Genomic DNA, 17112 nt, shown 5'->3' with positions numbered 1-17112 from the left:
GTTTGAGGCCTCGTCTTGATATAAAGGAAGTTTAGAAATCCTCCCCAAAGCTGGGAAGGATACTGTACTGTCTCCCTACTGCAAATGTCACATTATTTTTGCATTCCAATGTATTAAGAACATGATTTCAATATACTTTCAATATACGTTCAATAGCATGAAAACACATTTCAACCCAGCTGTGTTTAGACCACACTGCGAAACAATATAACAAAATAAATTCACAAACTCATTTTTGATGTGACCATTTACAGTAGTGCCTTGTCCAAGTTATTGTTGTTATGAAAGGTAAACTGTCTGGTGTCTAACACTCCTCTAACCTCTAACCGCCCACAGAGCTGATGGTGGTACAGCAGAACATGTCGTATATCAACAAGGGCCATGAGAGCCTGGGAGAGCTACTGAAGGACCGGGCTGCAGAGCTCTCTGGCCTGGTGCAAAAGGTGACAGAGGCCCAGAAGGAGACAGACGCCATGATAACATGGCTGAAGGACATGAAGAAGACAGCAGCATCCTGGAACTCTGCGTCCACAGAGAAAGATGACATGAAAACACAACTGGAGCAACAGAAGGTAGATTCAGCCAAGGCCTGGTCTGCATAGACTGTTTCTACATTGTACTAGTTGTTGTCCCTATGGCTTATTACAGTAGTGGTTTAATACATCCAGTGGTATCATATTAAATATCTCACATCATTCTTGGTATGCAAAATGCTCTGTGGGAATCTACTCTGTGCATCTCAGTGTGCATGAAGAGCCAATTAATCAAATATATTATGGTTTTAGTCAAGCAATATATCTCTATTTTTCTCAGGCCTTTGAGGAGGACATGAAACAAAAGCGTGAGCAGCTCCAGAAGCTGAGAGAGAAGCTCCTCCACTTGATTGAGAATCACCCAGACTCTCCTGAAGCAGCAAAATGGAAGCAGATGCTGGCACAGATAGGTATGCAGTATGCAGTATGCAGCATCCGATCTGTCTGTCTCCAAATGTTTTAATATCTACTGCATCAATGCAGAGAGCTTTACCTAGTGTCAGTCCAGTCCACGCATCCGCTCCCCCTTGTCCAAGGCTTCATGCCAGAATACCTGGCCTCCCCCACACCTACAGACTTGGCAGACTCCTACAGCTAAGCCCTAATCAGTAGGGGCTGTGCAAAGTTCAAGTTGCAGGGGTGTTTTGTGCTGACTGATGTTTGTTCCTCAGATGCTGCCTGGGCGGATGTAAGTGGGTCGGTGGAGGACAGGAAGCAGCACCTGAGGGAGTCCAACAGGAACCTGGACGTGTTCCAGACCACTGAGCCGCAGCTCCGCCAGTGGCTCTCAGAGAAGGAGATGATGCTCAGTGTCCTGGGGCCCCTCTCCATGGACCCCAACATGCTCAACACACAGAGGCAGCAAGTCCAGGTACTTCACTATGGGGCATATTAGTTAGCGTTGAAATTATTACCACCATGTACAGTTCAATGTCACCTACTTCACATGTAAACTAATATTAAAGACAGTCATTGTTTTGTCTGCTGGCCAAATGTTGAGGCTTGCCAGAATTAATCAAAATCAAGATGATTAAGATTGAAAAGGTTGAACCATTTTGCACATTATGTGCATTATTAAACACCAGCATTGCTATTTATTAAGGTCATATTGACTTTTCCCCTCTAGATCCTCCTGAACGAATTCGACAGCCGTAAGCCACAGTATGACCAGCTTAATGAGGCAGCTGCTGCTATCCTGAGCACATCAGGCAAGCAGAACCCCTCCTCTGGTGGGAAGGTGGTGAAGGACCAACTGGCCGCCGTCACCCAGAAATGGCAGGGCCTGACTGGGCAGCTGGGACAGCGAGCCGGCCTCATTGACCAGGCCGTGGGGAAGACGGGCCAGTTCCAGGATCTGCTGAGGAGCCTGAGCCAGAGCGCCGCCTCACTGGAGACCCAGCTCAACAGCCAGCAGGCCCTTAGCAGTCAGCCTGACGTAGTGAAGAAGCAGCTGGAGGAGGCTAACACCATCTCTGGCCAGCTGAGGGAGGAGAGGAAGAGACTGAAAGAGGCTGTGACCCTCTGCTCAGAGCTCTCTGCCCTGGTCACAGAGGACTACCTGAAAACAGATTTAGCCAGGCAGCTGGAGGTGGTCACCAAGCCCTTCCAACAGTTGGAGGACAAAGCAGGTTGGGCTTTGATTTAATTTGCTTTCATATGTTTTTTTTCTCTTTAATGAGAAGCTTCAGGCTGTACTGTGGTTTAATGTCTGGAACTTTGACAGCCGTTGAAGGAGTTTCATGATGAGGTAGACATTGTCATTCTGAATGATAAATGTATGCTTTGTTCCTCTGCCTCTAAATGCCATTAATGTACATGCTCTTCTTTAGGGAAGCGGATCCAGCAGCTGAACTCGGCCTTCGCCAGCTCCCAGCAGTTCCACCAGACCTCCAAAGACTTCCAGGGGTGGATGAATGAGACGCTCCAGGAGCAGTCTAAACCCCAGGCAATCTCGGCCCAGGTGGAGACCCTCCGGCAGAGCCTGAAAGAGCACAGTGCCCTGCAGAAGGCCCTCAGTGAACATGAGGAACCATACAGCACCATCGTCAGGGAGGGAGAGACCCTCCTCCAGAACACAGATGGGGCAGAGAAGGTGGCGCTGCAGGGCCAGCTGGCCGTATTGCGTTCCAGTTGGGACGACGTGAAGAAGAGCTCAGCCGAGCACCAGGATAAGCTGCAGGGGGCGCTACAGAGGGCCCAGAAGTACCACGAGCATGCTGAGAAGCTCCAGTCCTGGGTCCAGGAGAGTGATGTCAGGGAGGGTAGCGTCAGGCTCAGCGTGGACCCAGCGGAGTTGGAGAGCTCCATCTCCCAGCTGAAGGCCATCCAGAAGGACGTGGACAAACACAGAGGCCTGATGGAGCAGCTGAACACTGCAGCCGACAGCCTCCTGGAGGTGGCCAATACAGATACAGAGGCCGTCAGGGAGGAGAAGGCGGCCATCGGGCAGAATGTGGACCGGGTCACAGAGAGGGTCCAGAACAAGAGGGAGTCTCTGGAGAAGATCTCACAGAGGCTGAAGGAGTTCAACGACACCCACAAAGAGGCCAAGGGCCAGCTCGAAGGGGCTAAGAAGCAGCTTGTCGCCTACTCATCACTGGGGGTCCAGGCCTACAGCAACAAGAACCTGACCAACATGAAGGCCCAACAGAAGAACCTCGATGGGGTCAACATCCAGGTGGAGCACCTGAAGAGCCTTGCCCAGGGCCTGGTGGCCGACGTCCCCGAAGCAGACGGGGTGACAGATTTCCTCCTTCAGGCCGACAGCCTGGAGAAAGAGTACGGCTCCCTCAAGAAGGATGTAGGGAAGACCTGCTCCACCTTGGAGGGCAAGCTGCAGGGCATCGGGCAGTTCCAGACCAACATCCGTGAAATGTTCACCCGCTTCGCAGACCTAGATGATGAGCTTGACAGCATGGTTCCTGTGGGCCGCGACCTGGCCATTCTGAATGAGCAGCAGGGCGGCATCAAGGGCTTTGTGGAGAAACTGCAGGAGCTGATGGCCGACACGGCTCGAGGAGGGGACAGATGTAAGAAGATGCTGGAAACTGAGGCCTCCCCAGACCTTCTGGGGCTGAAGAGAGACCTGGATGTTCTAAGTAAGCAGTGTGGCAAGCTGATGGACAGAGCCAAAGGGAGAGAGGAACAGGTGGGGAGCACACTCACCCGTCTGGATGAGCTTTACTCCAAGCTACAGCAATTCACTAACAAACTGGGCGGTGCCGAGGTCAAGGAGGAGAGTCAAGGGTCAGTTGGCATGGAGACAGATGTCATCAACCAACAGCTGGAAGCTTTCAAGGTAAGATGTCATTTTGTAAACATTTTACAGTAAAGTAAATGTAATGCAAAGGCTGATACTGTATTATCAAACTTGGTTGCCACCACTAACAGTGATTAATCATGGTTTTGATGATGGAAAAGAATGCCCATGAACTTTCCATGGCATGTCTCACGCATTGGCTACATTATGGTATCATATTATTTCAGCTCATGCGTTAGTATTGTACTCTAGCGCTATCACTTTCACCAGCCACACCACTCAACTGGATGACATAACCCTGCCAGAGAGATATCATCCTTACATACAGTACTACCCTAAAGTAACCATTAATAGGAATTATAACACCTGGAGTAAAATAGGATCATGAGTGTCTGACAAAGGCAAAATACCTTATTGAACTCAGGCTGTATACAGTATCCCCAACGTGTAATTATTTATATGAAAAATATTATTTTGATTTACTGAACTCACTACAACAAAAAGTTCCATTCCTGGCTAATTCGGTTGCAACAGTTTAAAAACATACAGCAAGTACAAGTACCACATTAAATCAAAGTACTTTAAAACCAGATAAACAGTTAAGACACAAAGCATCAATAAACAAAGTGCAGTAGAAAACCATTAGACCATTTCAGTTTCACCCACCATCTACTGATCTACTGTTGTAGTTTCCAAAGAAATCTCTGGAAATAAATCCACATCACTATCTTAATGCAATAAGTTCCAATGGGGATGTTGCGTGATGCTTTTTGCTGCATTAACCCCAGTGGTATTGTAAGTTAAACAGCAGGGCTCTCTAATTCTCTGCTGGGCCTGGTGGCCATGTGCGTGCACCTCCTCTGGGGAATACTGCTTCAGTATGTTGCTGAGCATCTGGTCCAGACAAAGGAGCTCTGACTAGCCCAGCAGCCATTGTGGTGGGTGACGGGCGACCCAGGGGCCAGCTGAGAACCAGTGGGGTGTCCTATGTTGCAGTGGCCCAGGGTAACGAGCATTACCCAGCCTGACTCCAGGTCCCCTCTCCCTCTCCCTCTCCCTCTCCTCCCCTTTAAGAATGAGTGTGGCCTGGCCTGATCAGTGGTCACTCACTCGTTGGCATGAAAGAGTGAACAAGTGCTTTGTCTCATTATTCAGCCCTACCAGCTAATTCACAGGTGTTTGAGCATCTGCTCTTCCTGTTTAAAAGGAGCTGACTAAAAGTCTTAAAGGGTGTGTTAGCCTGTCTGTGGATGTTTTTAGATGGTCATCATTGGTGTGCATGACTTTGCTGTATCTGCTTCCCTGAACTTTCCCTTGTTGAATTTAAGAGTATACAGGGCATTGCTTTTCTAGCTGTGGAACATCTTGAGATGGTGGTTACTATATATCATACCGTTGCTGTTAACAATAAAGGCATCCAGTAGTGCATGCTTACGCTGTATTTGGAATGTCTGGATTCTACAGAAATGGAAAGGGAGACAGAATAGTAACCACTAGCCAGAAACCATATTCCTGCAGTGCAAACTTCATTCCCCTACATATACTGAACTCTACAGACTCCTTCTCCAACCAACACCACTTCGAGGAGTTTTTAATCATTCATCATTATTGTTTTTTCTCTCCTCAGTCAACATTATTTAGGTTTTCTCTCCTCAGTCAACATTATATAGGTTCTCTCCTCAGTCAACATTATTTAGGTTTTCTCTCCTCAGTCAAGTTTTCTTTGATTTCCACCATGTTAGCGTGGATGTATAAAAAGTGTTTATGCTCTCTATGAAATTAAACAACAATTATTTTATAAAACACTATCTTAATACGAGAGATATGAGGGAATATAAATAGAACACTAACAACAGCATAATTGTGTAATAATATTATCAAGGCTTTTGTTGGGACTGTATATCAGTGGTGGATGAAACAGGGATACCCATTACCAAGACTTATAGCGGGAGAAAAAGCCTTCTAAAAGCCTGTAAATGCCGTTAGAGTTGATGGAAGGGGATTAACATATATTCAGATTTGGGAAAATTAAAATGGTTATTTATACGCTGAAAGCATCATATCAAAACATTGTATTACTTACTTTCAATCAAATGTTTCATACTACAGCATTACACACATCTATTTGCAAATATAGGCCAAAGGAATTTGTTTAATTTTGTTTTGGTGTTCTTTTATTTAATCACAAGTACATTCACAAACATCAGCCTTCAGATAAATACCTTAAAATGTGATATCAAAATATAGGTCTAGTAGAACTCCAGTCATGTTCTGAATGGTAGCTGGAATTTAAATAATAAATAATGTAATTTTGTGCCAGTTAACTCAATTTAAACATTGTGTGTTTGAGCTACAGACTTCTGGGTTGTTCCGTTGGATTTGTCTATTTCATTCGTAGATATCAACCATTAGTCTGTGTGATTAACGGGGGCTGAGCTAGAGCAGGGTTTGTGAGACAAGGGCGAATCCCCAAGGGGCCCGGGCCAGGTCTTTTTACAAACAACGTCTGTAGAATCCGAATGGTTTGAGCTACACGCTATTAAAATCTATCTATGAAAAGTTGAGACTCTCACGAAAATGCAAATGGAACATGTTTTGCTCTATAATGCTCAAGAGCTACACAAAAGTCCTTATTCTACATAGAAGATAATAGGAAATCTCAGGACATAGTGTCTATAATAATGTAATACGCTCACAAACTCCAATCTCCACACAGTTGTCACTGACTAGTTGGATATTAATTTCTCGGTCAGCAAACAATTTCTGTACTTACATCATTCATATAAATACATTTTTATTAGGTTTTTGCTTTGGGAGACCTTATTATTTTATTGACATTTGTCAATAAAACTCATGAATGCAACTATTTATGTCAAATTGTTTTGTATTCTACTTGTAGCCCTGGTTGTCCTGAAAAGAAAATAGTAAAATACTTAATTGTGAGGCTAAATATAAAGACTGGACATGCAGATAAATGAAAAGCCTCGGGACTGATAGAGTTAAGATGGTTTGATTGGTAACCATGAACCATCCCATAATATTGACTACTACCAGCTGTTGCTGAGCAACGTGTTCCCAGCTGGTTGTGCTCACCCTATCACCCTCTCATTGTCCCATCTCTAAGTCTCGTTGGGTAGGCCTGCACACAGACACATCAGCTGCTAGCGGAAAATCACCATTGTACTCATTCAGGCCACTAGCTACTCTCTCTGAGAAAGTTCCCTGAAAATAAGGAATCACAAAAAGAACCCTACTTAATTCCATTACAGCACAAGGTATTTCTTAATTGGTGTCTAAAAACCTGTTTTGATGCTCAGAAACCTGTGGACACAGACCAAGACTGAACATAATGGGATGTCTGCAGTGTGAATAGGGGTTTCATGTAGTCTATAATAATCCTGCTCGGTTTATTCGTAGATCTGGTACTTGGTGTATTTTGGGGTTTCATTGGCAGCTGTTGTGAAAGAAATAAACATAAAAAGCAATAAGTGAACTCATTATGATGCGTTACCATTTTAGGTCACGGTTTGTAGGATCCCCCCCCCCCCCCCCCCCTCCCGAGTCCAGGGTTTCACTCATATTGTTGTTGTAGTTAGGGGATCTGGAAGGTTTGCTGGGAATGATCTGGTGTATGTAGTCCTTTGTGATAGTTAGTGTGAGCTCAGCTTAGTGACAAAACCTGCGGGGTGTTGTGGAGGTGGGATGTGTCGGGGCGTCTTTTTAACGTTTCTACTCAGACGTTACATCAGTGTCTCCTATGAAAAGGAATTTCAACCTCCTGAATCATAGCTATTCCTCTCACTGAAGGTAATGAGGGAAAAATGAGGGGAAAAGGGCTGTTGGGGAGACCTCATCGTGTAGCCTAGCTTACTCACTTACCTCAGCGATGATACACTCAAATCGAATCACTCTCCCCAAGGTGGAACATGACACCAGGAATGTCCCAGAAGGATCTGAGTTGGTAACACGTTGTTTTTCTGGGATTGGCAGATCACTTTTCATGGTGACACATTGCATTTTTCCTTTGTGTTTTGGGATTGTGTTTCACTTAAAACACCTAAGAGATTCATTTGTTCCTGTGTTTTGTAGTTGCCCTCATACTAGGAGTGCACTTATACACAATCAAGAGAAGCTTTTGAATTTGTCTCATTGAATTCTTTGTCAAGTCCTTGATAATGGTTTTCGTTTCATTCACACCCATTGTTGGGAGTGACTGATGACTAGTTCTGTTGAAAGAGATTTTTCTGCAGATAATGTCACAAAGAAGTGTGGCCCTTCTGCAACCTTTGGTCTGAATAGCCTGTCCTTGTGAACAACCTTACTCACATGCAATGTAATAAGAGTTCTGTGTAAGTGCTCAATATGTTTCGAGGGAGAAATTCCAGCCATTCTGATTGGTTAAGGTTTATCCTATGTTGGTTGGAATGGGCATTAGTGAAGTCACTCTCTTTCAAAAAAAATCTCATTATGACACTTTTTTCATAAATCTCATTCTGAGATCAAAACCCCCAGTTTACTAAAATCACATTCCATATGCCAAACCAGTTAGTGTGGGCCAGGAGAACTGAAACAGCCTTGGTGCTGGAAAGGGAGAACGAAGAGAGGAACACTTTGCCCTCCCTTAATTCAATGCCTGGATTATGTCCAAATTATGTGGGATTCAGCTGCTGAATATCTTTTCTCTAAACCCAAAATATCTCTTTAACCGCTTATTTATCTCTGCCAGCCTTCCTCTCACCATGGAAAGGGGTAGTGGTGGTGGAAGGAGTTGGGCTGGTTCATCTTCTTTCTGTTATCAGCCTTCTGTGCTGCACACAGAATTAATTCCTCTCATTATCTCTCTCTCTCATTCCTCCTTTCTTCTCTCACACGACCCGGGTCACTCGCCATAAAAAAGACACACCATGCCATGGACTTGGCAGAGCTGTGGGTGTTAAATTACCTGGGACCTGTGCCTCCCTCAGCATTCCAGAGTAATTAAGAATATCTGCACGGTCCACAGCAACCATCCACAGGAAAACAACAGAGAGGGAACAGAAAAAAAAGGGAAAACAGAGATCTATTTCAGCCCAGCGTGATGTCACCAAAGTGGGAGCTGCCGCTGCCTACTGGTCTGGTGTGATCAAATGTTTCTTCCTTCAGAGGAGGAAAGCTAGTGCGTGTTGAGTGTTCCCCCCATCCTCTCCCATCCCCTCAGTCAGAGAGAGAGAAAGAGAGAGAGAGAGTGAGAGAGAGTGATGGTGCCAGGACACAGAAGATGACTAAGAAGTTAAGTCATATGGACTGTGGAGACAGAAGGGGAGAATTAGAGAGAAAAAAAGGGTCAAGCGTCCGACCAATCAACATGTGCCGGAGCAGCCCTCTGTGGCAGATGTTGCCTGAATAATGAGCTAGCGGGGGCGGGGCCTGCAGCCTCTCTGCCAGGAGGGTGTCTGTCTGTCATTGCAGGGCGAACCACCAGAGAGGCAGGGCAGGCTTTTTTGTTTATCCAGGAGCACTGGCTCTTCTCGCCCTTTGTTTTCATAGAGCCCTGTGGATTTGTATCAGGATATGCCACTTTGTACTGAAGCTCTCCCACAGCCTACATGGATACCAGCGGGATTTAAGGGAGAAGATAAGCACTTTTAAGGGTTATTTATAGTGGAGCCAAAGAACGGACGAGCAAAGAACAATTATAATGACGTTTTGACAATGGGGAGAACAGCACCAAGTAGGGAATTCTTTGAGGATAGGTGACTCAATGGACGGATTGGACGGTTCCAGATACTGATTGCACAGCCGGTGCACTTTCTGAGTGAGGGTGATATGTTGCTTTAGTGTTATTGAGGTCCATTATTTTTGCTGTTTGGATTATCACGATTGGGAGAAATATATTTTATTAATAGGTCTGTTTTATATGTTCTGAATTTGTCTAAGTAATTGCACAAATTATTGTGATTTTTTAATTTATGTTTAAATAACAAATAGGTTTTGATACAGCAAATTAAGTAAATTAAAAAAGTGAATATAGAACATGCACTTTTAGTAGTATTTTTTGGCTTGTTGCTTTTGCAGCAAATATTTGCACTGAAACAACATATACTGTACCTCAGACCACATTAGTATTATTTTATTATCTCTGAGTCAGTGCAGTTGGATTTAAGATGGGGAAACCTCTCAGCAGACCAGACTGCCTCCGCCAGAACCCCTCCTGTGTGGGCAAAGGGGAGGAGGAGGACCTAAACATTGATGACTGCTACGTTCCCCAGAGATCCATCTATGACACTGTCCGTCTCAATGAGCAGATTGACTGTGGCTCGAAGGGCAGCCTGGCTTCCAGGCACTTCACTGGCACCCTACCCTACACACACCGCACCCTGGACATGAGCAGCCTGTGTGGCAACGGAGTCCTCACCTCCTCCAGCGCCTTTGAGCTCCGCACCCGCGAAGCAGCCAGACTGGAGTGTGCCGTCTTTGATGGCCTGAAACTGAACGGTGACATCATCAGGGGAGCGGGGACGGTACTCCCTAAGACTTGTCTGGGGCAGGGAGGGGAGAAGAAGGAGCACCCGCACCACCGGCGCTCCTGGAGGACATTCGCTCCCACGAACATAGGGGAGTACGCCAGTCGCAGTGGCACCCTCTGTTCAGACGGAGTGGATAGGTCGAGCCATGGTTTGGCCCGTGGCAGGAGGGGACGGAGTGTCACCAACTCCCTGACATCAGAGGAGGACTCGGGCCTGTGCAGCCCCACTGCAGAGAGGGAGCGCCGCTCCCACCGGGCCTCCAGGAAACCAGGCCCAGGCACCAGGAGCCTCTCCTCCTCCGAGGCCATGCACGTGTCTGGGGAGCTAAAACCAAGCTGCTCCCACAGCTCAGGGCAGGAGGAGTTCCCCTTCTCCCCTGTCAGGGACAACATACCCAGGGCACTGTACAACCCAGGACAGAGCAACAACCCTGTACAGGAGTCCCAGGAGGGGAATGACACCTGTGTGACAGACTTGAGTGAAACAGAGTTGACCATCACAAATGGGGAATATAGGGACTCCACAGGCAGGTGCTCCTCAAGATCAAACAGTAGGGACTCGACTGGCAGGAGGTCCTCGAGGCCAGCCAGTAGGGTCCAAAATGGTGTCTCTAGGATGCTAGCGAGCTACGATGAGCTCCCCACCACCGAGCTGCTAGAGGACATGTCCTCCCAGTCAGACTGTGAGTTGGTCAGCGTGGTTGTCACACAGCCGGAGCCCTATGTGAATTCTGGGCCACGGCCAGAGTGTAGACAGAATATGGGTGTTAAACCGTTTGACATGCAACACCACAGAGCTATAGAACCACGGAAATACAGCATGGAGGACCTGGAGGACTTCCTGCTGTCAGTGGAAAGGGAGGCCTGCTTGGCCAACGGCAGTGAGCCACGGGCGTACCAAGAAATAGGGGACGACGAGATCGAGAGCCTGTTAACTGCTATAGCCGCATGCTCTGAAATGGACCTCATGGGCTTCTCCTCCCCCCAGGTACCCCAAAATAGTATCCTCCAACTCCAGCATTGCAGGGTGTTTCTACCTTCAATTGGGCCAAATAAATACAGCACTTTTGATTAGTGTTTCCTGGGATGCTAGTCTTGTTAATCAGATTACATAAGGTCTGAATTGGGTTTAGTACCCAGCCTGGCCTGTGAGTCTGTCTGGTGTGATGCTGCACAGCTGTGCTCCAACTAATTGCCGTGCTTTCCTTTCTAGAAGCTGCAGTGCTGACCAGTCAGAAAGAGGTTGTTGTTATGCCAGCTCTGTGGACTAGGCCAGCAGCCTGTCTATACAATCACTCTTCAGGGACTGGCAAAACATGTTGTAATGCTCAGCTGCATTTTCTAAACATTATTGTTAATTGTAGACAGTCAAATTGCCTAACTGATAATCCATTTTGACTTGTCTTTGTTTTGTTTTACGGGTAATGCATGGCTCACAAATAACCAATGCATTTCAATGAACTGACTCATGTTTATCAGGAGGGCAAACAGAGATATCTGAAAAATTGAAAATATCCTGCCAATGGCTGGATTTGTGTAAACAAACAGAATATCTTTCTTCATAGGACATTTGAAAATGTAAAAGTATGGCATGAATCAAGGACTTTATTCAGTCCAATTTGGATAACATCCAGATAACAACCTTAGATAACACCCTGAAAGCAACATCTCATTCCCGAGAGCTCTCTTAAAATGTAGGGTAGGAATATTGCTTTAAAAGCAACATCAAACATCTCTTGTTTTGCCTTTATTGAAGTATTGCCCTTATGAACCTCTGACATCATCTGTCTTATTGAGAGAAATCATTATGTCTCATCCGGTCTAAGTTGTTCTGCGTCTGATAATACACAAAGTATTTTATTATTATTTTATTATTGTACATTTATTATCTCTGGCCACAGGTATTCCAGAAAGAGGAGGTTGATCCACTAAAGACGCAGTTGCAAGACATCAACTGGCTGGGCCAGGGCCTGATTCAGAACGCTGCCAAAGGTACCAGCACCAAGGGTCTTGAACATGACCTGGAGGATGGCAACACTCGATGGAACACTCTCAACAAAAAGGTTAGCTTGTCTCTGGGTTATTCATCTACTTCACACTCTGGCCTTATTGCTTATTACGTAGGTGAAAGAGGTCAAACTTTAGACAAGTTTGACGAATAATACTCCCAAGCGGTTCTTGCTTAATGTTATGATAGCTATAATTAGTTACTGAACCTGAGTTTTACTTGGCCATAATACTTACCGCCTATATCATAATACATGTGATGCCTATATTTAAATGGTCTTCCATAGATTGCTGAGCGGTCAGCGCAGCTGCACGAGGCCCTATTGCATTGTGGGAGGTTCCAGGATGCTCTGGAGTCCCTGCTCAGCTGGCTGACGGACACGGAGCAGCTGGTGTCCAATCAGAAACCTCCCTCTGCTGAGTTCAAAGTCGTCAAGGCACAGATACAGGAGCAGATAGTAAGCCACTAGAGAACTGATTACAACACACAACATCAGTAGCTGCTAATTTACACATTCTAACCCATTCAGAGAGGCTTTAATGATTTAGCCATTCATCATTTTTATTGGCGTCCATTGTGGAGCATTATTAAGGGCGATCCTAAAGCTTCTGTTGAATGAACCTTTATTATACCATGACATTGTTGAATACTCCTTTCTGATTGGCTTGAAGGTCATTCTAGAGCGTGCATCATTTCCCTATACCGCACGTTAAGCAATAATTGTGCTCGGAGCATGTTGAACATCGTAACTTCTTCACCTTTATTTGTCCTGGACAGCTCCTCCAGAGGCTGTTGGATGACCGTAGGCCTACGGTGGAGCTGATTAAGAAGGAGGGAGGCAAGGTTGCGGAGCTGGGAGCAGAGTCTGTGGACAAGGAGAAGGTTGGGAAGGAGATTGAGTGCCTGGGGCAGAGGTGGGATGCTTTGCTGAAGAAGGCTGAGAACAGGTCTGTCTGCACAACCTCCTGAAATCTTACACCCATCTTTTATAACACTCTTTTGTAAAACTTCCCTGAGAGATTTATTTAAGCAAAGTGTCTGAAAATTAAATGAATATTATAGTTGCGATTCATTGTGGAAAATCTGCTGATTTGATTTTCTCTACGGAAATGCCATCCCTTGCCTCAGTCCTAGCTCTTTACACTCGTACCCGTATACAGGTTGAAAATGGCAGATTTGGGCACTGATAAGCGCCTAAATTGGAACGCAGTGGCTGTACAGTAACATGCCATAAATCAGGGTTTCCCAAACTCGGTCCTGGTCCGCCTAGCACTACACAGCTGATTCAAATAACCAACTCGTCATCAAGCTTTGATTATTTGAAGCAGCTGTGTAGTGCTAGGGCAAAAACCAAAACGTGCACCCAGGAAGGGGCCCCAGGACCGAGTTTGGAAAACCTTGCTATTAATGACGTCAGAGCTCAGGCTCTGTGCTTCACAGCGCTGTATGTGTTTTGACTGACAGACGTTTTGAACTTGAGCACCGCACGCGACAAGATGTTGCTCCCATCCCTCCCGCTAATTGGGCAATCTTTGCAAATCTTTTGTTTTCTGAGTGAGGGAAATGTTGTAAATTAAGAGGACTCGATGTGTTTTGAAAGATGAGATGTTGAGGATTATAATAAATACCGCTTTGATGTCATACAAGCAAGCCAAACACCTGTGAGTCCAAATGTGCACTTCACATTTCCATATCATAAAACTCATGTCATGTACAGTGTCACTGTTTATGATCACAATGTTTGATGTACAGTTACAAGATGACATGGCGTCATACCCTGGGTAGTTCTGAAAAGAATGAGCCTACATTTGCCTATTGTGAAGAAAATTCGCAGGTGAATCATGAACCTGAATGCACGCATGACTCCTTTCTATGCGCACCAAAATTAGAATCTGTTTTTCTGAATTGCCCTGTGAAAGCCTAACACTGTAAGATCATATTTTATAACTTAGCTAGTCATGTTGGCAATAGAACAAGCTTTCAAATTATGCCCACCTGACCCAGATTGCGATTTATAATGGGCCGTTTTTGGGTTGCGTAAACAACAACAGTAGTTGTGTAATGGTGGGGATGCAGGGTTGTGTTCCAAACCAAACAACTACAAGCCTGCATGCTTAAGTTCCTCACGGCCCAGCTAGGAGAGCTAAAAAAAACATCTTATAGATGAAGACTCTTCTTTGAGTCATAAAAGTTCATTGAAATGACTTAGGAACTGTGCACACTTTGGAGAGGTGCATGGCCACTTGGAGACACCAGTTAGTCCTCTCACTCAAACCCTTGTCATTTGTTTGTCTTATGTTGCACCTACCGCACATTTTCCAGGAATATTCCTATCATGTTACTAAATGTATCCAGAGTATTTTCTGATTTCGTAATCAACAAATGCAGCGAAAGGTACAGTAAATGTAAAATGCACATAAAATCAATTGTGTAATGTTTGGATTCAGTCTTGTGTCCTCACCTTTAGTCTAATAATTTCCCCATAATCTCCAAACTGTTCCCTTTCAATTGCTACCATGCTTATGCCTTGCATATTTTTTCTGTAAGAAACATTTTAATTTAACCCTATCCATATAGGCCAATTCCCAGAAGTGTAAAGGGTTCATGTAAAGGACTGGACGATACAGCCAAATGAGGTGTTGCATTGTGGATAAGTTCCCTAAAGACATAATTAATTGACCCTCCCCCGCTATCCGTAAGTGACAGTTGTTAGGTATAATTCTTCAATTGCATTATCTGGACACAGAGGTCTTTAAGGAGACAATTATCTTGGCACCCAGTATCTTGGCATCCAGGCCAGACTTTAGTTGAGGGAGTAAACATTTACATTACATTTTCGTCATTTAGCAGACACTCTTATCCAGAGCGACTTACAAATTGGTGCATTCACCTTATGATAGCCAGTGGGACAACCACTTTACAATATATACAATGGGGGAAAAAAGTATTTAGTCAGCCACCAATTGTGCAAGTTCTCCCACTTAAAAAGATGAGAGAGGCCTGTAATTTTCATCATAGGTACACGTCAACTATGACAGACAAAATGAGAAAAAGAAATCCAGAAAATCACATTGTAGGATTTTTTATGAATTTATTTGCAAATTATGGTGGAAAATAAGTATTTGGTCACCTACAAACAAGCAAGATTTCTGGGTCTCACAGACCTGTAACAACTTCTTTAAGAGGCTCCTCTGTCCTCCACTCGTTACCTGTATTAATGGCACCTGTTTGAACTTGTTATCAGTATAAAAGACACCTGTCCACAACCTCAAACAGTCACACTCCAAACTCCACTATGGCCAAGACCAAAGAGCTGTCAAAGGACACCAGAAACAAAATTGTAGACCTGCACCAGGCTGGGAAGACTGAATCTGCAATAGGTAAGCAGCTTGGTTTGAAGAAATCAACTGTGGGAGCAATTATTAGGAAATGGAAGACATACAAGACCACTGATAATCTCCCTCGATCTGGGGCTCCACGCAAGATCTCACCCCGTGGGGTCAAAATGATCACAAGAACGGTGAGCAAAAATCCCAGAACCACACGGGGGGACCTAGTGAATGACCTGCAGAGAGCTGGGACCAAAGTAACAAAGCCTACCATCAGTAACACACTACGCCGCCAGGGACTCAAATCCTGCAGTGCCAGACGTGTCCCCCTGCTTAAGCCAGTACATGTCCAGGCCCGTCTGAAGTTTGCTAGAGTGCATTTGGATGATCCAGAAGAGGATTGGGAGAATGTCATATGGTCAGATGAAACCAAAATAGAACTTTTTGGTAAAAACTCAACTCGTCGTGTTTGGAGGACAAAGAATGCTGAGTTGCATCCAAAGAACACCATACCTACTGTGAAGCATGGGGGTGGAAACATCATGCTTTGGGGCTGTTTTTCTTCCATCAGCAAGGGCATTGAAGATGAAACGTGGCTGGGTCTTTCAGCATGACAATGATCCCAAACACACCGCCCGGGCAACGAAGGAGTGGCTTCGTAAGAAGCATTTCAAGGTCCTGGAGTGGCCTAGCCAGTCTCCAGATCTCAATCCCATACAAAATCTTTGGAGGGAGTTGAAAGTCCGTGTTGCCCAGCGACAGCCCCAAAACATCACTGCTCTAGAGGAGATCTGCATGGAGGAATGGGCCAAAATACCAGCAACAGTGTGTGAAAACCTTGTGAAGACTTACAGAAAACGTTTGACCTGTGTCATTGCCAACAAAGGGTATATAACAAAGTATTGAGACACTTTTGTTATTGACCAAATACTTATTTTCCACCATAATTTGCAAATAAATTAATAAAAAATCCTACAATGTGGTTTTCTGGATTTTTTTTTCTCATTTTGTCTGTCATAGTTAACCTGTACCTATGATGAAAATTACAGGCCTCTCTCATCTTTTTAAGTGGGAGAACTTGCACAATTGGTGGCTGACTAAATACTTTTTTTCCCCACTGTATGTTTTTTTTTTTTGGGGGGGGGTAGAAGGATTACTTTATCCTATCCCAGGTATTCCTTAAACCTGTCTCATTATTCACCTGTCCCTCCTCTTCTGTTCTCTCTTGGCATGCTGTGTAATGTAGGCACAAACAGCTGAAGAGTATTCTAGTTGTGGCTCAGCAGTTCCATGAGACACTGGAGCCTCTGTCTGAGTGGCTCTCTGCCACAGAGAAACGATTGGCCAAATCTGAACCCATCGGCACACAGACCTCCAAGCTGGAAGAGCAGATCTCCCAGCACAAGGTAAGATACTTCATGTTTCAGTCATTGATGTTACTTCAGTCGCCCAATCCTTTGTTTTCAGTTTCTCATGAT

At 45.0% G+C, this 17112-nt stretch overlaps 1 protein-coding gene across 2 annotated transcripts in view; it reads left to right on the top strand.

Moving 5' to 3' along the window:
• The window catches only part of LOC311132554 (dystonin-like), a gene marked incomplete at its 5' end in the record, with an annotated part of 177663 nt that overhangs the window by 118011 nt on the left and 42540 nt on the right, over positions 1–17112 (top strand). For both annotated transcript variants that reach the window (XM_084165817.1, XM_084165816.1), the window contains 9 exons: positions 337–572; positions 814–943; positions 1205–1404; positions 1660–2161; positions 2363–3831; positions 12199–12360; positions 12592–12762; positions 13083–13252; positions 16881–17040. In XM_084165817.1, the coding sequence (XP_084021943.1) occupies positions 337–572; positions 814–943; positions 1205–1404; positions 1660–2161; positions 2363–3831; positions 12199–12360; positions 12592–12762; positions 13083–13252; positions 16881–17040 (3200 nt within the window). The remainder of the gene's footprint in view (positions 1–336; positions 573–813; positions 944–1204; positions 1405–1659; positions 2162–2362; positions 3832–12198; positions 12361–12591; positions 12763–13082; positions 13253–16880; positions 17041–17112) is intronic.

This window comes from Coregonus lavaretus (genome assembly GCF_964263955.1).
Source record: "Coregonus lavaretus genome assembly, chromosome: 1".
In the NCBI taxonomy this organism is placed as follows: Eukaryota; Metazoa; Chordata; class Actinopteri; order Salmoniformes; family Salmonidae; genus Coregonus; species Coregonus lavaretus.
The sequence above is the reverse complement of the archived record's forward strand: the minus strand, read 5'-3'. Positions and strand labels throughout refer to the sequence as shown.